General features: G+C 36.1%; 1 protein-coding gene and 1 long non-coding RNA gene across 2 annotated transcripts in view; both read left to right on the top strand.

Annotated features, from left to right (window-relative positions):
• The first annotated feature begins 176 nt into the window (after positions 1 to 176).
• The window catches only part of LOC117224104 (uncharacterized), a 92,759-nt gene continuing 65,091 nt past the window's right edge, over positions 177 to 27,844 (top strand). Inside the window, exon 1 of the mRNA XM_033476794.2 lies at positions 177 to 533. Within this exon, the coding sequence (XP_033332685.2) occupies positions 479 to 533 (55 nt within the window). The 5' untranslated portion in view covers positions 177 to 478. The remainder of the gene's footprint in view (positions 534 to 27,844) is intronic.
• LOC117224105 (uncharacterized) lies at positions 7,971 to 13,147 on the top strand. Its single transcript, XR_004491126.2, has 2 exons — positions 7,971 to 11,998; positions 12,109 to 13,147. It is a non-coding gene; the product is annotated as an uncharacterized LOC117224105 (long non-coding RNA).

Genomic DNA, 27,844 nt, shown 5'->3' with positions numbered 1-27,844 from the left:
CACCCGATGGGACACCATAAACCCGTTGGCACGGGTCGCCGGCGAAAAGTTCGCTTCTGGTTTCGGTAAATGCGAGAAGAAGGTCGAGGACCGTGGCAGCACGTCGAAGATGACAGTATCCGGGGGTAGGGGAACCTCAGGTGCAGGGTGGGGACCAGCAGGGAGGGGTGAGGTGGGGACAGCAGTGTGCGGTCGCTATTCGTGCGGCGCGGATTACGTATTAGAGTTGTCTTCTGCTACGGTCAGGCCTCGTTCGTCGGTCTGTAAGTTTTGTTCCCAAGCTTTTTCTCTCGGATATTCGGGCACGCGGGACTCATTTATCGGCGGACAGTCGATAAGATGCTACCGCAAAGGTAGTGACGAGATATCTGTTGCGGTCGACATGATTTCGGCGGAGCTTTCGTCCTAGAAAGTTGGCCGAGATCGCTGGGAAGGCGAGAGACACAGGGGAGGCGAACCAGCTCGATCTTCGCGAGAGATGGGCAAGAAGGGTTCCAAACGGAAAACCCGATGGAGAACTCTCAGTATTGGTGGTGAGTACGCTTTGACAACCTTGTTACAGTCGAACGTGTGCGACGGCCATGGGGTCCCGTGGACATGCGTTCCAACGGGTCCACGTTCCGGACGATCTGTTCACATAGAAGTCTCCGTTTCAACGGTGACACGTCCTAGAATGTGCTGTCAGCTAATACTGCTGTCACCTAGAGATTGCCATTTTTCCGTTCGCGCAATATCCAGCGTGCGGATCGGTATCGCGTAACCTACGTTTTCGTGGCCGTGGACCGTGTGTACCTAGGGAACACCTGAGATCTTTCTCGATGCAATCGAGTGTCGCTCTCTGGGTGGCGGAACGAAGTAAGACGACAGGGTCGGGGCATAGGAAAGAAACGCGTCTGCGTTGCGATAAACAAGGGTACAGGGGCGATGTTGTACAGACGAAATCCAAGGCAGTGTGCAACGACGGTAACGTGTGACAGTTTCTCATCTGACGACCGTGCGGATATTACGAATAAAGTTGGCCGCTCTGTCTGAGACCGAGCTGTTTCCCAGACAACCATCGATCCGTGCACCCTCCATGACTTTACTTCTTCGTTGCAACGTACCTGGCCACACAGAGCAAGTGCTCTACACGCGACCTTACATACCGTCAAGCTGATTCTCATAGAAAGTCTTATATTCTCGGTCTCTCTCTCTCTCTCTCTCTTTGGTACTTCTCTCTTCCCTCTATCTCCGTCCCTCCCTCCTCCCCTCCCGCCCCTTTATCGTTGAAGGTGTATCTCCATCGTTGATGACCCCTTCCACATACGCTGCTTCCATCTATGCACAACACCGTGACACATCTAGTGTAAATTCGAGGGTAAAAGCACTAGGATTTGAAAGTGACTAGTCCGTGCTTGGATTATGAAGCCGATGAAGCTGCGTTTGCTCGGATCTCGCGCGATTTTCATTAGAATCGGTCGAATTTGGTATTGGCTTTTAGAATTACGTTTAGGAGATTAGTAATTGTAGATTGAATATGGTAATCCATCGTTCCGACGAGTGTCGTGGTTCCGGTGTTAAGAGAAAGACGCGTTTTTTTTGTATTTACATGGTCGTGTTGCGATTCTGTGTGTCATAGGGTATGTGCGGTGATTAATAATGCAATAGACATTTTCGGGGAACGTTGGGGAAGTTAACAAAGAAATGAGGTTAAATCGAGGAGATAGGTGTAGTTTAACTTAACCTCTGGACTTTATTAAAATGTCGACAGCTGTTGTAGACAGAAAGTTACTACGGGATTATAGAACTTGATGGAAGTTCATATTCTTCTAGACAGATTTAGGGGTACAATAATTGGACTTGGAATGAGTTGATGTAATGGACATGATATTCGACGAGTCTTCGAAAGTTTTTGTTTGGTTAAGTACATAAGGGTGTAAGGGTGCGTTCGGTTCTCTTTTATTCAGATTTCTCTTGTGGATAAATCAAATAATTTCATTTCATAAAATTGACAAATTTTTCCCTGTTAGCTTCATTCGGGAAGTTCAGTAGTCAGGGTTCAGTGGTAAGGGTGTAAGGGTGCGTTCGGTTCTCTTCTATTCAGATTTCTCTTGTGGTCAAATTTCTCTCGTGGATAAATCAAATAATTTCATTTCATAAAATTGACAAATTTTTTCCTGTTAGCTTCATTCAGGAAGTTCAGTAGTCAGGGTTCAGTAGTAAGGGTGTAAGGGTGCGTTCGGTTCCCTTCTATTCAGATTTCCCTTGTGGTCAAATTTCTCTCGTGGATAAATCAAATAATTTCATTTCATAAAATTGACAAAATTTTTCCTGTTAGCTTCATTCGGGAAGTTCGGTAGTCTATATTAAATTAGTTTGTTATAGACTGAAATTTTGTTGAAATATGACTGTTATTTGTCATAAATGGATAAACATTTGCAGTCCTGTCTGCAAGTCCTATTAAATTCAATTTCTCGTCAGTTATGATGTTTCACTAATTCACTGAAGTTAGATTGCTTAAATCATGATTCTCCGACGCAACCCTGACTCGAGGCGGGTTTCTATCTTTGGAGGGTCCGACTGGTAAAGGTCGCGTTCTAGGATGACCTAAGTTTGACTCGATAAAAGGCACTCCTTCCGGTCCGGGAAATGAAACGGAATGAAGCGAAATGAAATATATAAACTTGACGCTACGAAAAATAAAAAAATCTGTTTACAAGCCCTACCGAGAAACATCGGCACGCTAACCGGAAGTACATTGATAACATTAGCAACTTTTTCTTCGTACATTCTCACTTAACAGCGTTTTGTATGTAGCTACTGTTAGTTCGAATTTTATATATCACGGAAGCTCAAAGAGCAACACCTTTTGTCAGCGATATTATGCGAGAATCGCCATTGAGAAATTGCAAAATATTTCTGTTGAAGCTAGGTCAGGTATAATAACGTTTCTTATTGTAGCGATCCAAGTCTATCATCATGATCCATAAGGTCTTGCGTCGTCATGCAAATACATAGATTGCTAGAACTAGATCATTTGATCATTATGCATAACGATTGACATTTGATAGTTTATTCCTTATTTTTCATAATTGAAGATAATAATAATTTCTAATAATTTAACCCCCTTTGCACTCGAGTGGTGACTCTGACGCACCGCTAAAATTGTCACACCACGTGCCAAAATAATTTTTACATTATCAAAGCTTAGATATAAAAGATTGTTAAAAGTCTAACTGTTGTACGAGTCACGAGACTAAATTTCATACGCATGAAATGAACTTTATCATATAAAATGGAAATACTATAAGTCGGAAAAGTTAATTAAAATTTACAGTTAAAATGGCTTCGAGTGCGAAGGGGGTTAAAGATTGAAATTACTTTCCGAACAACCGAATAAAATTGAAATGACAATGAAAATACCACGGCGGTCAAATTCGCTGTGATCCTCGAAAACGTCCGTTTGCGTGGCCAGTTTTTTTCGCGAGAGAAAAAACGGCTCGAAAGTCAGTAAACCGAGGTGTTTTTATAGATTTATTACGTAAATTAGGCGTGCCGCGATAATCGATTAGCACCTCGGTCGTCTGGCACGCGTCGATTAACGCGAAATCCTGCAAAAACGTCCGTATCGCAGCTCCTGCTCGATAAAAAAGGAAGGAGAACGCGTTCACTAGGGCATCGAGAACGTGCCTTTATTGATCTCCCGGCTTGCAGATTGCAACATCAAACGATCGGCGAATTTCGTTTCGCTTTCAACGCGTTCCCGAAGTAGAATTTGTTTATTTGCACGTGTTGTATTCGGTCAAAACGTTGAATCGCCGAATGGAATTCCTTTGTTTTATAACGTTATCTCCGGGGGCTTACGGACCGTTCACATTTTTTATCTCTGCTGCTTTCTCGAACACTCTGTTTCACGTGGCGTAGATCAGCGTTTATCGGACGAGAGAGAGAAAAAAAATCCGCGTTATCTGAACTCGATAATGCCGTAGGGCTTTCCATCGGGAGGAGGCTAAAAATTCCTACGGTGCCGATTCCCCGAATCCCATCAATTTCTGTAGATTTCTACGGCTTTCAACCTTTCTTTTAGTGGGGAAAGTCTGCGAGATATTTTCTGTTGCTTTCGATTTTATGCGAAGGGAACACAATCGCCCTTGAGACCGTTTTTTATTTAAAGCCGCAACGTCCAAGTGCGGCTTTCAAAGATTGATTGAACCACTTTCGGTACATTTTTTGAATATTTTCTTGACTCTATGTGATATGCTAATAACGCTTTAAGTGCTGAAAATAAGAAGGTACATATTGTAGAAGAAACAGGTTAGTGCAGCCGGTTTCTGTGGGCTGACAAATTGCCGAGCCTCTGGTTTATTCTCGGGCATAGTTAACTTTATATTCGTCGGATAAACATATTGAGTTCTTTTATTCTTCCATTTTGTTGAATCTGGAAATATTTTGAGATTTGCACCTTCATTGAAAATCTATTACAACTCAAACTTGTATAAATAAAATTTCTTAGAAAAATGTATCACATAAATCTATCTAATTTAAAATTAATTAATATAAATTTCTATTGGAAATCTTATCGTTTAAGAAGAACGCGCTAGATACATTGAGGATATCCGAAGTTTTTTGTTTTATTAAAAGAAGGAATACATTTTTACTCAACTTTATTTTGTATAGAAAAATATTTTTGATTGAATATTGTGGTTGATATTCGAGCAAATAATGTTAGCACGCGGTGTTGAATGAATTGCAAAACATGTTGCAATCGCGTTAACGTATTGATTTTTGATTTCGTCTGTCGTACGTTTTTCATTTATTTTGTAACTTGTTACATCTTTATTTGATATTCACTCTGTATATCGGCAGATGCATCGCGGAATAATCTTGAAGTCAGGATTGACATCGATTACGCAATATTCTTCACTGTCAATTGCCATAAAACTCTTCTTGCGTGTCCTTGAAACCTGGGATACCGTTTATTCCAAACGATCTCTTGAGAAATTTTAGTATTTCCTTAAGATATTACCACACGCGGTGATTCGTTAATAAAGCGTCGTTAATCTGTGCATTTTTATGTGAAATGAGGGTTGCTGCGTTGATTGCAAGAATGTGTGATTGGAAATGTATCCGATCAGAGCGACGTTTACACTGTTTTGTGCATCACTTCGAAATTTTTTGTGAGAATAGTTCAGTGTCTAGTGTATTATTGAAGTGAAGCCAAAGATAAATGCAAAAAATATTGTTCGAGTTATCAAGGGGTTTTAGAAATTATTTTCTTGATCTTTTCTTGATTTTCTTCATCACGTAAACATTATTATACGAAGGATGCAAGAAGAACGTTTGCTATCCAAAATAATATAAAATAATATAATAATATAATAATATAAATAATTTAATAATATAATAATATAATAATATAAATAATGTAATAATATAAATAATATAATAATATAAATAATATAATAATATAAAATAATATTCATATAAAATAATGATCCGAATGAACTCATTTTAATCGAATATTTTATTCGAATAACAATTATTCATTATGTGTCATAAATTACTTTATTTATTCGAATAGAGAATGTAAAATTATTCCAATAGCAATACGATCAACTGTTGCCGGTTTTTAAAGTACTTTTTTTTAAGCACATATGTGTTGTGTGAATATCTTAAACAGGTTCTATTTTAATATCCTTCAAAAACAAAACAAAGAACAGCTTAACACTAAAGGTTATAGTTCGGTGTTTGGAATAGAACTATTCGAATTGGTGCGAATCGATTAACGTTTTTTATGTAATAATTAATTATTAAATTAAATATTATTATTTCGAAGAAAACTATTCTATAAAGTCATAATTGTGTCAGTAATCTAACTATAATTTTCTATATTATATCTGCTATTAAGTTGAAACACAGTTTCGTACGGTCAGACGTACGCTTTTTTATTAAATTAAATATTATTATTTCGAAGAAAACTATTCTATAAAGTCATAATTGTGTCAGTAATCTAACTATAATTTTCTATATTATATCTGCTATTAAGTTGAAACACAGTTTTGTGCGGTCAGACGTACGCTTTTTTGTTAAATTAAATATTATTATTTCGAAGAAAACTATTCTATAAAGACATAGTTGTGTCAGTAATCTAACTATAATTTTCTATAATTTCTCCGCTATTAAGTTGAAACACAGTTTCGTACGGTCAGACGTACGCTTTTTTATTAACACGTTCCGTGCCACGTGTACCATCGATGGTACACGCTTACATGTTTACTTAGTGAACTGAACAAATTGTTTACAAGAAATTTAGAACCGAAGAATCAATTTCCACCGCAAGAATGGGCGTTGATAAGTTTTTGTTACGTTGTTATGTGTACGAGAATTAATAATTGCACGTAATACATCAAGTTTTAGTAAAATATCAAAGTGTGAAGATTCGAGTAAAAAAAGCTCGGCACGGAACGTGTTAAATTAAATATTATTATTTCGAAGAAAACTATTCTATAAAGACATAGTTGTGTCAGTAATCTAACTATAATTTTCTACAATTTCTCCGCTATTAAGTTGAAACACTGTTTCGTACGGCCAGACGTGCCGCTTTTAAAACTGTGGCGTCGCGTCGATTCCCACTTTCGTTTTCATCGGCTTTCGACCCTCATTGAGTGAACAAATCGAAGGTGTTCCGTCTAATGGGAAGTTTCAGGCCGGGTAAACAGAACGGGTCACGGGTGTTAACGAATATACAAACACCGAAGCGTAGCAAGCGGCCCGTGTCGTGTCGTGTCGTGTCGTATCGTATCGCGTGTCGAGCTGCAGTTTAATGTCGGACGCCGCGTTTCAAATGATCTTGAAAACTCGGCCGTGTGCGACGGGTTTAACGACCGTTTTTTTTTCTCCCTCCGCGCGTGAGCTTCAACATGGCGTTATTGTGATCGTTATCATATCTGACCCGCGGGTCATGACGTCCGAGCTGCGCTTTCTGTTTTCCTTGCTCGGCTAGCGGCGAACGGGAGTCCGGTCGTGGACCTGCTCTAACGGGTTCGTCGATATCTTTTTAAGCTGAAACGATAGCAAACGGTGCTCTGATTGGTGAGAAATATCGAGATCTTTGAAACAGTCTTCAGTTCGAAGGTGGTCGAACACTTTCGGTGCGATGAACAGTAGTTTGGAAATTCGCTCTCTGTGGCTTAGATTATTGTAGCTGCTAATAGCTGTAATTATTTTAGCGTTGTGTTTCAAGCTATAATAATTATAATTATTTTTAATTTACACCAACTAGAATGTTATCGAGTCCAAGACATTTCCAACGTGATGGAAAATAATTTGGAGAGGCTCGAAAAGCTTTCGAAAGTTTCCATGCGTCGTCGCTGCAGTTGCACGTTTCACGATCGCGCAACTTTCCCGATGCTTTCTGTTCATTGGCTTTTTAAATTATGTCTCGCGAGACGAATATTTTGTAACGGTCGCTTCCTGACGGCTAATGGGCGTTCTAATTATCGAAAGCGCGGAAAGATCGGAATTTTCCGACGTCGAGCACTCGCAGCAAAGCTAGCTGAAGCATTCAATTTACGTGAAAGGAGACATTATTCGTACAATTATTCAAATTTTACGCATAGAAAACGCTGAAGTAAATTAATAGCATTATAAATAATTTATGTTAGTCGTAAGAATAAATATATTAATTATTAGAATAAGTATATTAATGACAAGAATAAATATATTAATTATTAGAATAAGTATATTAATTACAAGAATAAATATATTAATTATTAGAATAAGTATATTAATGACAAGAATAAATATATTAATTATCAGAATAAGTATATTAATGACAAGAATAAATATATTAATTATTGCAATAAATTTATTAATTACTAGAATAAGTATATTAATTATTAGGATAAGCATATTAATGACAAGAATAAATATATTCATTGATGAAATAAGTATATATTAACGATAAGAATAGATATATCAATTATAAAAATGAATATATATATTAATTATGAGAATGAGTATATTGATCATAAACAGTAAAAAATGTTTCCGATGCTGTTTAAAATCTTAAAATATTATCTTCAATAATATTGTAGTCTACGTTAACAAATAAATTGCATTATGTATCGACTAAAAGACAGTTGGCATTGTTTGAGAAATACTAGCGTTGTAACAATTCAACTTAGTATTGGAATGAGGAACAATTGCGGTTGAATTACATCGCGGTACATAATTAGAAATCGATTTTCGATGTGCTTTCCTTTAATAACGTTCTATGAATGTTGTGTATCTGTAACGTTCTCTCTTTCACGCATCTTTCACCCTGTTTAGCCTCTGTCTTTGAAGCAGCTGTGTAATTAATTTCTGTTTTCTCCGTTTGTCCGGCAATTGTAATCCTTGTGCTTCGATCGCGCGATGTTCACGCGTTGCAATCAGCCGATTGTTGGCATCTTTCGTTCACAAACTTAATAATTGTAGCTTTAAAGTAAATTCACCCCAATTTTCAAAACAGGACAGTAAACAAAAATGGACAATTTGGGAAGAGGAGACACGATTATTCGAGCCCATTTTTATAGTTGCCGATCGTCAACTGGATTGCGAGGCTGAAATAATTGTATCTCCTCTTCCCAAATTGTCCATTTTTGTTTACAAGCTGAAGGAAGAACTTACTGTATTTTACAATACTCAATTTATTTTTCACCTGCTTAATTTAGGCGTTTTTTCAATCAAATTTTACTTTCAACTTTTTCATTCTTCATTTAAAACTGCTTCGATAATTACACTCATTCGTCTTTCTCCTCGCAGCAGAATTTCTTATTCTGAATTTTCATTTTAACTCGCGGAATTTTATCTTAACAGAATTCTTATTTTTAACTCGCTCCTATTTCGCTTAATTTTGCTTCACACAGTCATAGTACGACCACAAAAATTAATTTTCAACTTCTTCAAGTAGTTCATTTTGCGTTCTTGATCGTTCCGGTCAAGTTTTAATCTTATCCTTAAATAATTATTCTTCCACTGTCTGATTATTTAATTATTTCGGCTAGCTTATTCGAATTGATGGATGGTCTTCTAGTCGATTTTCGTCGTTAAATGTATCACCCTCTCTGCGTAGCATTTAGGTCACGCTGTGCAGTTAATTTTGCACTCGCCTGATTTATCAATAATCACAAAATTAATTTATTTCGGTCGAATTCCTCCTTGCGCCTGTTTTTATAACTATCAAGGTCAATCCATGCTTTTCAGCCCTAAGTAAAAATTCTAATTTTCGATAATTATAATAGTTGTCGGCAAATGAATTAACATTCTTGTTATGCGTAATTGTTATTCGTAACTGTAATTTTTGTCGACAACAAAAAATAATTTTAAAATCATTCTTAGCAATCACGACACACGAAAGTTCAGTTTTTCTAATCATCGCATTTTTAAAAATGTTCTTTAATATTTTTAACTAATGACTGCAGTTTGTTCGAACACACATTAATTTTCCATCGACGCTTGTTTCCTATTAAATTTTCGACGTAACTGTTATTTTTGGTCTCCGCTCTCCACCCCCAAATAAAAATGTTGTCATCTATTTAAAGCACCTGGTACAGTTCTCCCCGCTCTCATCTCATGTCCCAACGATTCCAGTCACTCTATTTCAGTTGTATGGCTCTTCTAGTCTATTTTAAACACAAAGGACGCGAACCCACCCCTAAGTAAAAATCCCATTCTCTCGTGAAACCATATCTTCTACATAAGGGAGGACATCACCCTAACGGTTAAAAAGGATCGATATTTTGTAATTTTCTTAAAGTTTCAAATCTGTAGAACGTTACGTAAAAGCGATACCTCGAAATTCGAACATTCAGCGACTAAAAGTAATGTTTAAAAAAAATCTTACTTTATCAGGGAGGGAAAATGATCTTAAAATTTATTTTATGTTTTTTTTCTTTCAAAACTGCATTATTCAACCTGGCCGTCACGAAATTTCCGGAACTATACCTCCGATTTACTTGAAATTTTATGCAATTTTCGCCAGGGGTTTGTATTATGTGTACTGACAATGAATAAAAAAGCAGGGCTTATAAGATCAACACCGATTTACGATTCAGCTGTCGACGAATCAAGGCGTGTTTACTTTTCGTGCGACGAATGCGAGTATAAATACGGTTACTGTTAGCGTGTACTGTGCTTCCGCGAGAAGGAGGCCCAACGTATTTACATTCCCACTCCTTCTGCAGTCCGCTGCCCCTCCCCCTTCCATGATTACAGGTAGTGATCGGCTATTGGTCGAAGATCAACGCTATGACCCGTCGTTGATCTTCGTCACCGTCTTCGGCCAATAGCCGATCACTGCCTGCGATCATGGGAGGGTGGAGGGGGCAGCGGACTACAGCAGAAGTGGGAATGTAAAAACGCTGTGCCTTCTCGCGGAAGCACAGTACACAGTCCCTTGCTCAGAAGAGAAGACCGCCGTTTCGGCATAGGGGCCAGGGGGGTATTCCAATCGCTCCGCTTGACCTGCACGCCTGTAGTCCCCCCACTCTTCTATGACCTCTCGAAACCACTTCTATTGGTAAACGAGAAGACCCTCAAGTTAATCGACGCGAGGGGCAAGGGGAATCGGTCGCCTGTTCCACCTAATCACGTCTCTTGTTCAGCGCGTAACTTAGCCAATATTAATCAAAAGTCTGAAAATTGGAGGAGGCTAGGTGGAGCGGGCGACCGATTCCCTTTGCCCCTTGCCCCCCTGCGTCATTTAGTTTATGCGTAGTATTTCATTTTAACAGTTTAAAAAAACTGTATGATACACCAAAAATATAAAAAATATGTCTATAGTACAGCCGTTTGCTGTACAATGCAATGAAAAGTTAATCCAGATGCTAATTAGTAATTTGTCATTACTAGATTGCGAATCTTTATGCAAACTAAGAATTATTTGAGTTAATTTTAAGAAATTTGAATGAAATAGAAATATCTTTTCCCTTTTAACAATCATAATTAGTTGGAACAATGTTACATTAGATTTTATTTTTATTTTTTCACGTAGATTCACCCCCGCTCGGTACATAGTTTTCCCATAATTATATTAACACCTGGAAAGGGGCGATTCCTCGGGTCATTAGAAGTAATTTTTTCCTTAGCGAAAATTCAATCCGTGGCTTCGTTTACGAGTTATTAACGAAAAACCGTGACCAATAAAAGGCGAGCACGGTCGGCGCTCCACCCTTGCAGCAAATGCCGCGTCGCGCTGGCCGTCTGACGCCGCGGAAGTGGTCGCGAGGGTGGAGCGTCAGCTGTACGCGATCTCTCATTGGTCACTGTTTTTCGTTAATAACTCGTAAACGAAGCGGCGGATTGAATTTTCGCTAAGGAAAAAGTTGCTTCGAATGACCTCAGGAATCTCCCCCCTCCGGATATTAACATAATAATAGTACACCCTGTACTTATAGTAAAAGAACTGATCGAATATTTCAAACTAGAATCAGATAGATCGTTTCCTTTTCCCTATCTTGTCCTAAATAAAAGTGTCGCATTCATGGTAGTCATCCCCTATCTATATAAACAAAATTCCCAGACTTTATTTATTTATTTCCGAACGCTTCAGAGTGATGCCACTCCTTAATTTCCGTCTTATCCGATTTCTCAGTTATCCTGACCGATATTCTTCGATCGGATGTTCGTCCCGGGCCATTTTAACCGTCGCGACTATTTTGAGACGTCGACGTATTCTCGCACACCCCCAAATACACGTTCGCTAGCAATCTCGCATCCGCAACCCTTGACATTCACAACCTTTTTCCGCCAGTATACTCGTGTGTCCGGAGGTCAAAGATCCTTGCGTATTGCCAGAGAGAGGAGAGAGAGAAGAAGAGTTAGAGAGATAGATAGAAAGAGAGGGAGAGAGAGAGAGAGCAGGGGTTGGTGGAAGGGATAAGGGAGTGGGCGAGGAAGCAAATCAATAGAAGCAACCGTCGCGCCTCGATCGTCGTCGTGCTCGAACTTTCGAATGAATGCTGCCATGAAAGTGCAGGTACCGTAACAAGAATATTATGGTAGCGGCTCGATCCTCTATGAATGTAGAGGATCACCCTTCCATGGGGCGGCGAAATAATGGGAATAATGCGGCTGGTTTCCCGGCAGAATCGAAACTTATTACCGAGTGACAGTCCATGATAATATTGACGTCGAATCGGCCGAGAAGCGAAAGTGATTCGAGTCGAACGGAGCCTCGTGTTGTTATCAGGATGGGACAATGGGGACAAGAGCTATGGTCCGCACTGATCCTATGGGAATGCCATCGACGAGAGTATCGTTCAATTATCTACTGTCTTTCGCAGAACTTCGCGCCGACTTGCGACGATGTTCTACTTCAGAGACTGATCACTTTTTAGACGTTGTTTAGAACTGTTGGTGACTGGTCGTGTGTCTGTGTAGAGAAGCTGAAGTAACTCTACGATGAACATTTTCATGGAATTGCTGATAATTAGTGTAAAATTCGTTCGGAGAAAACGTGGACAAATGAAAGAATTTTTAACGATTGCTATGATTTAGTTCGATAGAACATAGGCCGAAGAAAGTGTGGAAGTTCTGCAGTTAAATCTGCGATAAGCATTTTCATGGAATTGTTGATAAATAGCATAATTCGATCAGAGATGATGCATGCAAATAAAAGTGTACATTTGTAGTTAATTCGGTTGTGGAATTCTTCGTGGGATTTTTAATGATCATTATGATTTATTTCTGTAGAACGTAGACAGAGGAAAGTTTGGAAGTTTTGTAGTTAATTATGCAATAAAAATTTTCATGGAATTGCTGATAGTTAGTGTAGTTTACTCAGAGAAAACGCAGATAAATGAAAGTGTACATTCGCAGTTAATTTTGTTACAGGAACCTTCGTGGATTTTCAAAAATTACTATGATCTATTTCGATAGAACACAGACAGAGGAAAGCGTGGAAGTTCTGTAGTTAATTATGCAATAAAAATTTTTTATGAAATTGCTGATAGTGTAGTTTATTCAGAGAAAACGCAGATAAATGGAAATGTACATTCGCAGTTAATTTTGTTACAGGAACCTTCGTGGATTTTCGAAAATTACTATGATCTATTTCGATAGAACACAGACAGAGGAAAGCGTGGAAGTTCTGTAGTTAATTATGCAATAAAAATTTTTTATGAAATTGCTGATAGTGTAGTTTATTCAGAGAAAACGCAGATAAATGAAACTGTATATTCGCAGTTAATTTTGTTACAGGAACCTTCGTGGATTTTCGAAAATTACTATGATCTATTTCGATAGAACACAGACAGAGGAAAGTGTGGAAGTTCTGTAGTTAATTCCGCAATAAAAATGTTCACGGAATTGTTAACAACTAACATGTTGTTTCGCAGTTAATTTTACCGTGACAGTTTCTATGGACTTGTTGACAATTACTTTCATTTAGTCAGATAAAGTGCAGACAGACAAGAGCATAAAAGTTTTGCCATTCTACCATAACTGTAGAATTGTTCGAAACTAACATGATTTTCGCTCAGACAAGTTATAATCAGACAATGCTGTGGCTGTTTGCTGTGGCAATGACATTCTAACAATTACTATGATTTATTATTATAATATGTGGACAAACAAAAGCGCAAAAGTCTTGTTATTGATTCTACCATAATAATTTTAGTGGAATTGCTCATAATAAGTGACACGATTCATGCAAATAATTAAGCAAAAATGAATTAATTCTGTTCTTAACATTTTCATGGAGTTATTAACAATCACTATGGTTTACTCGGATAAAACAACGTACACATACAAAAGCGTGAAAGAATAACCATTAATTCTACCACAAAAGCTCCGATCGAAATTCTGATAACTGTGGATTTTATGCATTTTTGACCAAAATGACTGAATCAAAAAATAACACTGTCATGATTTATTAGGTATACAATTTTCACAGCTAACTCCAGCCTTAGGATTGTCGACAATTACGACAATTACGACAGACAAAAGGGTAGAAGTTTCGCAATTAATTCCACCCGCAAAATCTCACAGAATTACTAACAATTTATCTGGTTAAGTTACGAACAGACTAAAAGTTTTGATTCCACACTGTAAATTCCGGTGGAATTGTTGGCAACGAATATTTCGTTTATTCAAATCAAAACAAACGGATGAAAGGGCAAAAGTAACGCGATTCTACAGTGAAAATTTCCAAGAAAATCCTGGGGACTCCGCGTGGTTTCTTCGCATTTTCTCTGGCAAATTTCATGGCGGATCTTTTACGCCTTTCTCTGTACCACTTTCGGTCTTAAGTGGCCTAAGTTTGTAAGGGTCTCAAATGATCTCGGCAGTTTCGTATAGCAGAAGTTACCGCGGAGTTTAATGAAGTGATCCTCCGAGAATCGGGCAAGTGCTAGTCAATTTTCCTCCATTTTCGGGAATTAATATTTCAAGGATAATGTGCTCGGTTCGTAGAGCATCGATTTGCAGTTTCATCGATTCCACTCTTCCCGCGGTGCTTACGCATGTTCTCGATCATAATGATTGCGTTTAAATTATAATTAGATGCATCGGTTAATTCTAATTAGACTGATTGTAAATAATTCCATGGAATAATATTACGAAGTCTCGTAATTAGACTGTGGACGTTTTTCCAGGACAAATATACAATATGCAGATGACGTTTGTGAGCGAATAATATGTAAAATATTGTATTGTATATAATATTATCATTATTATTACATAATATAATATAATATATTATATTATATTATTATTATATATATATATATATTATATTATTATTATTATATATTATATTATATTATTATATTATATATTATTATTATATAATATTATTGTATTGTATCAAGTGTTACGCCCAATATTGAGTAACAAGAAAAACAATATAAAAGATATATTTTCCAGGCTCCATTGTTATAGCTGTTACCTAAAAAAAAATATGCGTTCGCATAAACATTCACAGTCTATTCATAATCTTCTTCGGACCGTGCATGGAGATAGTGCTCGCAGAAGCCATAAGTCGCTTAAATCGCCGACTTGTACTACTGGATCTACCGGATCGCGGTCTACCGTTCTACTTGCGTTTCACTTTCACGAGAGACAGAGCCTACTTGACGCAGTCCGAACACGCAATCGTATCCTAAGCGGAATGTTAGCCCAAGCGAAATTCCTTTTCACGGATGAGAAGCTTTATCCGAACTTCGAAATGAGATCCAACCGAGCTTTACTCTTGCAATTTTGCGGATCTTTTTTTTTCTTCTTCTTTTTACGAAAGTTCCCCAGCGATTTTATGGATGGAAAATCAAGCAATTTGTTTCACCCTTATCATTCAATTTATCTATGAAAATTGTGTCCCTCTCTGTTTCGATCGATAAAGACAAAATAGATGCGTGGTTGATCGTGAAAGTATCGCATGTAATCAGAGTTGCGCGGAATTACAATTGAATTGCTCGAGGAATTATAATTACAAAGTTATTCGAACACGTTATAATTTAATCGCGTTGCGATTCGTAATTCAGATCTCCGTTCAATTACATTACAATGTAATTTGTAATTCAGATGTCCATTCAATTAAATTACAATGTAACTTGTAATTCAGATTTCCGTTCAATTAAATTACAATGTAATTCGTAATTGCAATTGAAGTACAATTACGAAATGCCAAGTAATTTAATTACATTAATTAAGAATTGCAATGTAATTGAATTAAAATTACGAATTAGGGTGTGATCGAATTAAAGTTACGAATTATGATGTAATTGGATCATAATTGCGAATCAAAAACTTAATAATAAGAGAAGAAAATACACAGAAGAGTAATACAACTTTCTCTTTCAATATTCTCTTTCAAAAACGATGAAAACCCAAAAATCGATTATTTTTTAAGATTTCTGACCGAGCACGACCCCTTAAAACCTTGCAGCTGTATCGAACGAAGTTACATTTCCGTTACAGCCTTACTTTTCTTCTGCAACTTGACCTCAGCTAGTCAAAGTTTAACTCTGCAAATCAGCATTTTATGAGCTTCTGCGATTAGCATGTATGCTAATATTAACAGTATACTGTTAATTCTTCCACACAGCTGTTGTAGAATGAGTTTTCATTCGTTGAACATCTCTCATAAGAACATTCGAATGAGATGTCTAAAAAGTCCAGTGCAGTTTTTATAAAATTATCCAAACTTTCTATAATCTTTACCGAGCAATTAAGAATAGCAGGATACAACAAAATTCTTTAGACTATTCTTGTAAAAATTCTAACGTGACCGACGTATTTGCAACAACTTTATTCGATTCAATTCTACGATACGTTATTTTGTATTGCTTCTCCTGTTTTTTTAGATAAATGTGATCATCGCATTTGCAACAATTTTGTTCGATTTAACTGCACGATATGCAATCTGGCATTATTTCTTCAATTTGTCGTAAAAACATGATCATAATCGACGCGCATCTGCAACAGCTCTATTCGATTCAACTGTGCTTATTTTATATCTATTGAACTGATACAGTTACAAATATTAGAAAAGTAAGCAATACACGATTAAATGCATCGATTGACGAATCATTCTAATACCGCACACATCGTGCATTTCAAAGTACAGTAATGTCTCTCTAATTCGCGCTCGGATTGTCCCCGAGAATGGACAATTTGGGAAGAGGAGTTACGAATATTCGAGCTTTTAGGGTCGTTTTTATGGTCATTGATTCTCAACAATTATAAAAACTGAAATTAAAACTTAAAATGAAAACTTAAACTCTATAAACTAAAATAAAATAAAAAAAACTTAAACTTTAAAATATAAACTCAAATTAAAAACTTAAATTAAAGGCTCGAATAATCGTATCTCCTCTTCCCAAATCGTCCGTTTAATCATTCTCAATCTGAGCGTCAATTAGGGAGACATTACTGCATATCTACGAAAATTCTATTATTCAATTACACACATATCTGCTATTTAATTACGCGATTTCGCGGTTCTTCCGGATTCCCCAAAAAACGATCGACGCATAAAGACGCATAAATAAAGAATCCCGACGACTATAAATTCCCCTAAATCAACGAGCCGACCGTGTTTCATTTCCACGAGTGCATCGACTCCGGAGAGAGCTCGTACGTAACGCGTCTGCCAGCTCGCCGCGAGATCCGAATAGGTTCCGCGGTTTCCAAAACTGGAACGCGCGGGTCAGACTCTGACAGTCAGTCATGAACTTTCGTCGCGGCTGAGAAAAGCTGCCTCTACGGATAGCTGCTAAGTATAACATTGACAAAGCGGCAGGAATATGAGGATGAATATGCGTGGACGCACGTGCGCCCGAAGTTGGGCCACATTACGTAACCGGACGAGCCTCGGTTCGCGCCTCGCTATCGATTCTCGAATAGCTCGGCCCTCGGCGCGGATGCGTCGCGGCCCGGCGCGGCACGGAGCGGAGCGGTGCAACGTGGTGCAACAGAGTGCACGCTCTCGGATACAAAAAATTGCCCGTCCGACGGCCGATCTCGCAGACAATGCGCGGTCCCCGCGGCCGGTGCATTAATTATCGAAACGGCTAGCGGTTTTATCGACGACTTTCCCTTTTTTACGAACGATAGACCATTTACTGGGCGCAGATATCAAGTTTTCCGTGTGAAATTGGAATTCAATCGGCTTATTCTGCAGATTTCTGAAAATTTCGATTTTTGATTTGCTTTCTTCGAGCTCGATAATGTTTCAGTCGGTGCCATTTTCATAGAAATCAAATGATACTGATGTATTGAGTACCATTTTTGTAAAAAGCACATCATTTATGGAAACTAAACGATGCGTGTGTATTGAGTATCATTTTTATGAAAACTCAATGATGTATGTATATTGAGTGCCATTTTTATAAAAGCCAAATATTGTATGTATATTGAGTACCATTTTTATAAATACCAAATTATGTATGTACAACGGGTACCATTATTACAAGAAGTAAATGGTGTATCTACATTGAGTACCATTTTTATAAAAGAAAAGACAAGTGATGTTTACATATTGAGTATCATTTTTATAAAAACTTAATGATGTACGTATATTGAGTGCCATTTTTATAAAAGTCAAATTATGTATATACATCGGGTACCATTATTACAAGTAGTAAATGATGTATCCACATTGAGTACCATTTTTATAAAAGAAAAGGCAAATGATGTTTACATATTGAGTATCATTTTTATATAAACCAAATGACGTATATACGTTGAGTATTATTTTTGTAAAAATCAAATGCTGTATGTACATTAGGTACCATTATAACAAGAACCAAATGACGTATCTATATCGAGTACAACTTCTATAAAAAAAAAAACAGATGATGTATGTAAATTGAGTATCATTTTTATATAAACCAAACGATGCATCTACGTTGAGTACAATCTTTATAAAAATCAAACGATATATGAGTCGTTTATTTTTAAAGTGGCAAAAGTCACTTTGTTTTTAAGTCGATATATTTAAGGGTTTGCGTTTTAACACGTTTAAAAATATGGATGCTAACTTTCGAGAAGATTTACTTGTATTTGTTATCTCAGGATACTGATATTTTCCTCAGTATAAATAATTTCATATAAACATTAAAAAATCATCACTTTTCATTAAAGTGACTTATGCCACTTTCAAAATAAACGGCTCATACGTACATTCAGTACTGTTATTATAAGAACAAAATGATGCATATACGTCGAGTACCACCTTGATGCATATTAAACGACACATGCACAATTATTACAATTTTGAAAAAAGAAAAATATTTCCAGACTTACGATCAATTTGCGATAAGACAAATCTAACATACACAATGCAAAGCGCAATAGCAAAGTTACGTATTCGTTCGATTCACGAGTAAAACAACAATTCCACGGAGAACAACCGAAGATGCGTTTCCCGAGTGGAATACGGGCAGCGAGCTTGATAAAAAGTCCGGAAGCCAGTTTTTCTATGGTGTAACGGCGACAGAACGTTTTCTGTATCAACGCTGCACGTGTTGCGTGGATGGGGATCGTAGATCTTCTCTGGCGTTCCCGCGGATTGCATAACGAGTTCGTAGGCCGACGGTAATAAAGTGCTGTTTTACGCGCGTTACGTACCGGCGCGTACGGCCGTGCGGCTCGTCAATCCGCGAAGCGTGCAGCTAGGTATTGTTGTGTGCGAAACCGAGTTTCACGGTGTGCCGTCGGCCGAGGAAGATTTAGTGACCGCGAATGCCGCGGTCGGTTCTCCTTTCGACCCCGACGGCTCTATTGTCCTTCGACGCAACAGTTTAACGAATTAGCCGACGATTAACCCCTTCGGGAGCATCATTTTCGGGATGCTAGAATTCATTGGGAAACGTTCGTTTCGGAGGCTGTGAAAGCAGAAAAGAAAGTTCGTTCGGCAGTTTCGGTGGATGTTCCAGTGATTAACACGTTCTATGCCGAGTTGTTTTTACTCGACTTTTCACGCTGGCCATTTGATATTTTACTAAAACTTGATATATTATATGTAATTATTAATCATCGTATGTAATAATAAAAGAAACTTATCATGACCCATTCTTGCGGTGGAATGAATTCTTCGGTTCTATATTTGCTACAAACTATTTTGTTAACGCATTAAAGAAACATGTAAGCATGTACCATCGATGGTACACATGGCACGGAACGTGTTAAATAACACTTTGACGATCGTGGCGAAAACATAAAGATTTGCGTACAATTGAAGTATTTTGTGGAATTAAATTAAAACTGTGCGAAGCAAAGTTATATGACATTGATTATTTTTTTTTAATATTCTTACCTTTTGCGAATTCGATGGCGATTTCGCTGATATTGTATTTTATATGTAATTGCAAACGATGCTACCAAAAGTTACTAAGTTCAGTTTTAAATATTTGAACGTGTTTTATTTACAGTTGAGTGCCGAATATTCCCAAAAGTTTCGACGATATCGAAGTAATTTGATTACGACTAATTAACGAAATTGGAATTACACAGCTAATATTATCCACAGTTACTGTTAATTGAACTCTTTTGCATTCTAAAAATCCTAATTACATTCAGTTTATTTGAATATATCGCAATGACTATGAATCTTGAATACCAGTAAAAAATTAGCGTCACCCATAAGTGACAGACGCTGCACCCAACGTATTAATCCAAATAATTGATTGAACTATACATCAAATCATCATCGCTTCTGCACAATTTCTCAAGAAACTCTAAACTTTCGCTGTCTGACTTTAACACTTTGACATTGAAAATTGATTCGACGCAATTTTTTTATCCTATTTTCATTATTAATAACATACATCATAATTGCACTATTAAGAAAGTATATCAGGATTACACTGTTAAAAAAGTGCATCAGAATTACACTGTCAACACTTCGACTGCCGCGCCACCCATGTGCGGCTAACAGATTCGTTTGAAATACAAATTCATTAAGATTCGCAGCAGCTAAGAGTGTTGGAAGAAAATAATTAACGTCATTGAATAAAATACCTCAATTTTATGAAATCGTTTAGCTTTTAGGCGCGGCCGTCAAAGTGTCGAAAGGAACTTTCGGTGCAGAAACTACTGCAACAGAAATTCTTAGGTCGAACACAGCGCAGCGACGAATCGTGAATCGCCTGCACTCGAGATTCTCTCATTTACACTTTTCCCGTTCTCTATCCCTCTCTTATTATACTCTCCTATAATTTCTGATCTGTCCAGTTCGAGTTACCCTTGCTCGTTCGTCGCGATAGAATCGACGCACGTGAGAATGCACATTGCATGTCGCGTCTGGCCGCGTCGCGCCGCGTCGCGGTGCAGCAGCGTGCGCTTGCACCGAGAGTTGCATAGACGCGTCTGGTTTCTAATACGGCTGAAAACTGCGTGCGGAACGAGTGGCCTCGGGTTCAGGTTATGAATAGCACGTGAGTGACCACGAGGTCCCCGTCACATGCTCGGGCCATTCGGCTTTCGAATCATTCGGCCGTCACGAGACGTTTATACTTAACTCCGAGGCAGGAGGCGCGAACACGGGGAATCCCGTGTTCGCGAGCAGGGTGGACGAACGTCGTGTGCACATGGTTCCGCGGTTCTCCATGCCAACATTTTCGCGAAGCCGTTACCGCACACCGACGGTTGCGAAACCGACGGCTTCGTCGACCGGCGCACACCGGAGTGAAATGACCAAGTTCTGTCAACATCGACGAACTTTTCATAGGAACGAGACAAATCGATGCTATTTGTTTCATATTTAAACTGACGTGTTGTGTCGAATCGGGGAAAAATAGAGAGAACTTGGTATGAACATTTAGTCTGACCTTAATGATTTATTTTACACCTAAAGTGTTCTAACGAAATTGTGATTTATCAAAGTACCATTGGAATTTTTTTGACATATTATATTATAATATAATTATAATATTTATATATTATAATATAATATAATTATTATATAATAATTATTATAATTAATTATAATATTAATAATTATTATATTATTAATATAATAATAATAATATAATATTATAATAATAATATATAATTATTATATATATAATATTATTATAATAATATAATAATTAATATAATAATTATCATAATTATTATATTATAATTATATTATTATATAATTATATAATAATTATAATATATATATATATATATATATATATATATATATAATATTATATATATTATAATATATAACATATTATATCATTTTCCGTTCATTTTGACAGGCTGGCTTCAACTTCGGTCGCAATACTTATCCACCATTTCAGGATTTTGCAAAAAAGTCGATATTAATGAAATACTGTCGAAATCGTGATTTTTTCGTTGAAATGATTTGATAATCCGACGATTTGTTTCCAAAACCCTCTGAAGCGCTGCATAAATGTTGCGACCGGAGTTGAAATCTGCGGGAATTGATGTATAACATTGTCATTAAAAACAACGTCCAACTATAAACGGCATTGGAGTCTTCGGTGGAAAAAAATGTGTAACGTAAATTTTAACCAGCACAACAAAAGTGAATCAACTAATTACATGATATCGATTAAATCACAGTTTTGTTGGAATACTTCAAGCTCAAGATATAAATTTTCAAGGTTAAAAAATGTTCTTATCACATTCTCTCTATTTTTCTCTAATTCTGCAACATTTCAGATAAATGAATTTGTGCATCGCTTTATACCATTTCTATCAAAAGTTCTTTGATTTTGCCTCAACTCGGTCATTTCACCCCGCTTTAATCCCTTGTAATTTCCATAAATATACTAATTTAATTATTAACTTGATCATACATCGTTCTCCAAAGTCATAATTTAACTGTAGATTTTTATGCACTTATGGCATGTGCAGATTTATGAAATACCAGAAAAAGAGCTTATTAATCGACATTTAAAATTAACATTTTTCGTACATTCTCCGAAAATTGCTATAATTCCAAAGCAAGTTCTTCGATCGTCAAATCTTCGATCGTAAATCGATTCATTGCTTCAAAAGAATTCTTTGAAAGGACGATCTCCGGAAATTTTCTTGAGAAGAACCATTCAGCATATTAATTGCGTACTTTGTTGTTTTAATGTCGCGTGTTTCGAGAATGTACAGTATTTTTTTTCGAGCCAGAATATTGATTTAGGTCCGCGGTTAGAGCAATTCTGAAACACTTATTTCCTAACGATCTGACTGCTAGGTTTACGAAAAAACGCAGAATCTGCTACATTGTTCCATAAACCTTGTAATTGTTGTATCTGACATTTTTTCTTGTACACATATTCCATTGAAATCCTTTGAAGAACAACGGTCTATATTGGTTTTACCATTTCATCAAGTCGGACTTGAATACCCTATTACTGACAGAGTTTGCACAGGAAACGGAAGGATTGATTTCATAATGGGATCGTGCGATGCGTTATGCATCGATTTCAATGGAACTTGGGGAAAACGTAGTTGGCAGCTGCGTACTACCAAGCTTTACGCAACATGCGAATAATCGGATCACTATTAAAATAAAATTGTTATCCTATATTTTTTACTATTTCACGAAATCGGTCGATGCTGTTTCAATAATACAGTATTTCACACATATATTAATCCAAAATCTATCATTCCATTTTAAGCGTTTAATAGTTGACCTCCTAAAGTATTATAAAATATTATAAAAATTCTACGCTACGGATTTTTAGTATTTCACACATATATTAATTCAAAATCTATCATTCCATTTTAAGCGTTTACTACTTGACCTCCTAAAATATTATAAAGAAAAAGAATATTATAAAATATTATAAAAATTATACGCTACGGATTTTTAGTATTTCACACATATATTAATCCAAAATCCATCGTTCTGTTTTAAGCGTTTACTACTTGACCTCCTAAAATATTATAAAGAAAAAGAATATTATAAAATATTATAAAAATTATACGCTACGGATTTTTAGTATTTCACACATATATTAATCCAAAATCCATCGTTCTATTTTAAGCGTTTACTACTTGACCTCCTAAAATATTATAAAAAGAAAGAATATTATAAAATATTATAAAAATTCTACGCTACGGATTTTTAGTATTTCACACATATATTAATCCAAAATCTATCATTACATTTTAAGCGTTTACTACTTGACCTCCTAAAATATTATAAAAAAAAGAATATTATAAAATATAAAAATTCTACGCTACGGATTTTTAGTATTTCACACATATATTAATTCAAAATCTATCATTCCATTTTAAGCGTTTACTACTTGACCTCCTAAAATATTATAAAGAAAAAGAATATTATAAAATATTATAAAAATTACACGCTACGGATTTTTGTGCAATTTTCACGCCTCATTTTTATAAAAATCGAATTGGAAGATTTGGAAGAAGAATTTTTCTTTTGCTGACTATGGTACACTGTGCTTGGTGCATCAAATTATAAATGCTATTAATTCATCGGAACATAACTGATTTTTTGCGTTTCACAAACTTACACGTGTCATAAATGCATAAAGATCCGCAATCTGTTCATCCATCTTCATTACTGTCCGATTATGAAATACTAAATCTGTGAAAATGGAGAATAACATCGAAGTAAGGAATTACTAAAAATATTATACATATATATGTATGTAGGCAGTATGTGTGAATCTCGAATCTAGGTTATATAAAGGTGTGTAGACACCGGGCACATAACTACAATTTATTTCACAAGCAGATGTAACACGGGTAAACGCAAGAGATCTGTGTTCGTACGTTTACGTAATTAGCGAGGTCCCATTTATCGGAAACAAATGCGTGGAAAGCTTATGAATATTTCGCGGAGATTTATCAATTTTTTTTTTGAAACACTTTCGAGTACTAACGGAAGAACAAAAGCGTAATCAAGACTGCGTAACGCAAGGATACGATTTTTTCTTTTTTATATAAAACATGAGTTTCGTAACACGGAAAATATTTTTCCATTAGTCGCTTCTGGATTGCGGTTCCTTATGCAACAGTGCCGCGTTCGAAAATTGTTCAAAACACAGAGATGTGCGTATTAACGAAGATAAGTGGTATTTTTTATTTTATTCTCACACTTGACACGATTTATCAGAATTTATATTGCTGAATATTTCGCAGCTGGACTGCGGATTTTCTGGTAAAAATAAATTGTTCGAATACAAAAACAGTAAGAACTAAGTTAAATTGTTAAGAAAAATAATTGCGTTTTGCAATTTTGCGTAAACATCCGCGGTGGTGTATTCGTAAAAAATTCAGAAATCATCTAGAAATTTTAATTTTAATTTCAATTTCAATTTAATTTATTTAATGCCGCATGTATTCGTAAAAAATTCAGAAATTATCTAGAAATTTTAATTTTAATTTCAATTTAATTTATTTAATGCCGCATCTGCTTAATAGCAATTAGCGACCACTCGTGGGATAACAATTGTAGATTGTTACATGTACTATAATATATACAATAGTTTTACATTCGATTTTTACATCATTTTCTTAATCCAGGCTTCTTAAGTTACTATATAATTTCGCTAAACAATTTGATTTCTCCTGAGTATGGCATAACTTTTGCTGTTTATTTGTAATTTTCCAAACATTCTTTGATGGTATTGCGCATTTTTACTTTCTTTTTCTGATAATTTTGTACACTGGACATTCTATTAGGACCTGCTCAACTGTAAGCTCAGTGTTGAAGTTGTTACAAAGCGGTTTATGTGTTTTAGAGAGTGTTTACCGATGGGTTATTTTAGTATGCCAAATTCTTAGTCGAGATAGTACAATGTGCTTCCTTCTTCTTAAACATACTACGCTAGAGAACATACTTTCTCTGAGTTCATATAAGAGAGAAGAGTTCGAATGTATTCATTCTTGGTTCCACTTATGCCAAATATTTTTCGTTACAAATTTCTGGGCAGATTTTTATCGAAGCGCCTAAGTACCGCTTTCAAAACAATTATTTCTCAAAAGAGAAAGAAAACAGTATAACGCCAGTTTCGCGTACAATTAACCGGAAGCATCAAGAATGCCTGGCCGCGTAAATAATTACAAACAACCTTTTGATCGAGTTAATTTGTTTACCAGCTTGCGGAAGCCGCGCGAAAGTTCCGGGCCGAAATTTGTGTAGACGGTTTGCGGATTTGGGAAAATGTTTGCGCTTTTATCAGGATCAGGAGACAGCGAATTTCCCTTTCATTACGTATTTTGGCAGTTCTCGTCGGGACGAAGACCAGAGAGGATGCAGGCTAGTTTTCGCAGTTCCTCCCTACCTTGTCCTGAAAGGTTGAAGAACTTTTGACTATTTGCCAAATCTAGCAGCCAGGGTCCAGCTCTTGCCGTTCCTCTCAACGGCCCTCCTTTGTGCTTTTCTGTTTGCATAGCTACGACGTCTAATTTCAATTCAGAAACGGCTCTTCCATTGCCAATTGGAGGTTCGCATTTTCAGCGTCCAACGTCGCGTTACTGTCTCTACAATGTAATTTAAGGAGATATTCTATTGTAAATTGTGATCGTATCGCGAGGAAGCCGTGACCACCGTTTGCAGTCGCGTTGTTCGAGTAGATTTTGAGATATCATGGTCAACGTTCTGAAAAACAAACTTTGGAGAAAAATACGTTTCAAATTTTATGCACGAATACCGATCATTCGTAATATAATAATATAAAGAATTAATTGAATAATAATTGAATATAATAATAGTAAATAACAATAAATGCAGAAATGTGAATATGAAATTTAATTAATGCAGTTATTCAGACCGTGTTTGAAATTATCTGGAAACGTTGAAAATCATTTGGAAACATTTGAAACCGTTTGAGTCTATTTAAAATCGTTTGAACAAATTTGACAATGTTTGAAGACAATCAAGATCATTTGAAAACGTCAGAAATTATCTGAAAACATTTGAGACTTTGTGAACATATTTAAAGTCGTTTGAAAGCGTTTGAAATTGTTTGGAAGCGTTTGAAATCGTTTGGAAGCGTTTGAAATCGTTTGGAAGCGTTTGAAATCGTTTGGAAGCGTTTGAAATCGTTTGAATAAATTTGAAAACGTTCAAAAATGATTGGAAACTTTTGTAAACGTTTGAAAATATTTAACATCATTTGAAAACATTCGAACCTTTAAGAAAAACGATTAATTACGACTAAAATAAATGAGAAATGTTTCAAATATGTTTATTAAAGATGGATTGTGAATTTTGTGCATTTCTAACAGAAATGAGACAGAAATAATACGATTTCCAACTCGTTCAAATCGTTGAACGAAAAATTGATTTCTCTGTGATTTCTGCTTCGTCGAATTGATGCGGAATATTTCCATTTTGTTTACATTGTAGTTACTACGTTCTTGTGAATACTGTGGGACACTCTAAAATGAGAAATGGGTGTTTAGTTTGTGCGTTGAGATGGAACATACGTCGGAATATTTCGAATATCGTGGTGGGCAGTGAGAAAGTAGAGCATATTGCAAAGAGAATGTGCTTTGGGGGCTGGCGTTTGCACGAGGAAGAAGCACTTCGAGTGGCTCTATTCTAAGTACGAAATACTCTGAATAACCGTATTCTAATGGGCAAATGCTCTAGATGGTAGAACGTGTCGGACAACGAATATTCCAACAGAAATGCAACGCGTGCGATTTATAGTTGTCCATGCTTATTGTTTAGAAAGGTAAAGACGGCTGCAAAATCGAAGACGATGCATCTGTCCAATGAAACACTTTGTCACTTTGACGGCCGCGCCGGGAACCTAAAGAAATGTCATAAAATCAAAGTATTTTATTGAATTGAATTAAAATTGCAAACGAAGGTTTTTCATGACATCGAGTTCTATTTCGACATTTTCATCTCCTGCTAATCTTAATAAAACTAAGAAATTACAATGGATTAGCATAAACATCAATTTTCAAAAAAAGATGTATCTTTTATTAGTTTTAACAATTTAATAATAGCTTTTATAATCGTGCAATCATGGCATACTTTATCAATAATATAAACAGGATAAATTATGTTAATGATATGATCGTGATACATTTTAGTAAGCTAATACAATAGAAAATGCAAAAATAGAGAAATCGGAAGAAAAGTTCTGTAAATGTAAATTTAATAATAATATAAAGGATAAATTTTGTTAATAATATAATCGTGATACATTTTTTAGTAAGCTAATACAATAGAAACTGAAAAAATAGAGAAATCGGAAGAAAAGTTCTGTAAATGTAAATTTAATAATAACATAAATAGGATAAATTTTGTTAATAATATAATCGTGATACATTTTTTAGTAAGCTAATACAATAGAAACTGAAAAAATAGAGAAATCGGAAGAAAAGTTCTTAAATTAAATTAAAGTAAATTTAATAATAATATAAATAGGATAAATTT

Source organism: Megalopta genalis, chromosome 13 (genome assembly GCF_051020955.1).
Source record: "Megalopta genalis isolate 19385.01 chromosome 13, iyMegGena1_principal, whole genome shotgun sequence".
NCBI lineage: Eukaryota > Metazoa > Arthropoda > Insecta > Hymenoptera > Halictidae > Megalopta > Megalopta genalis.
The sequence above is the reverse complement of the archived record's forward strand: the minus strand, read 5'-3'. Positions and strand labels throughout refer to the sequence as shown.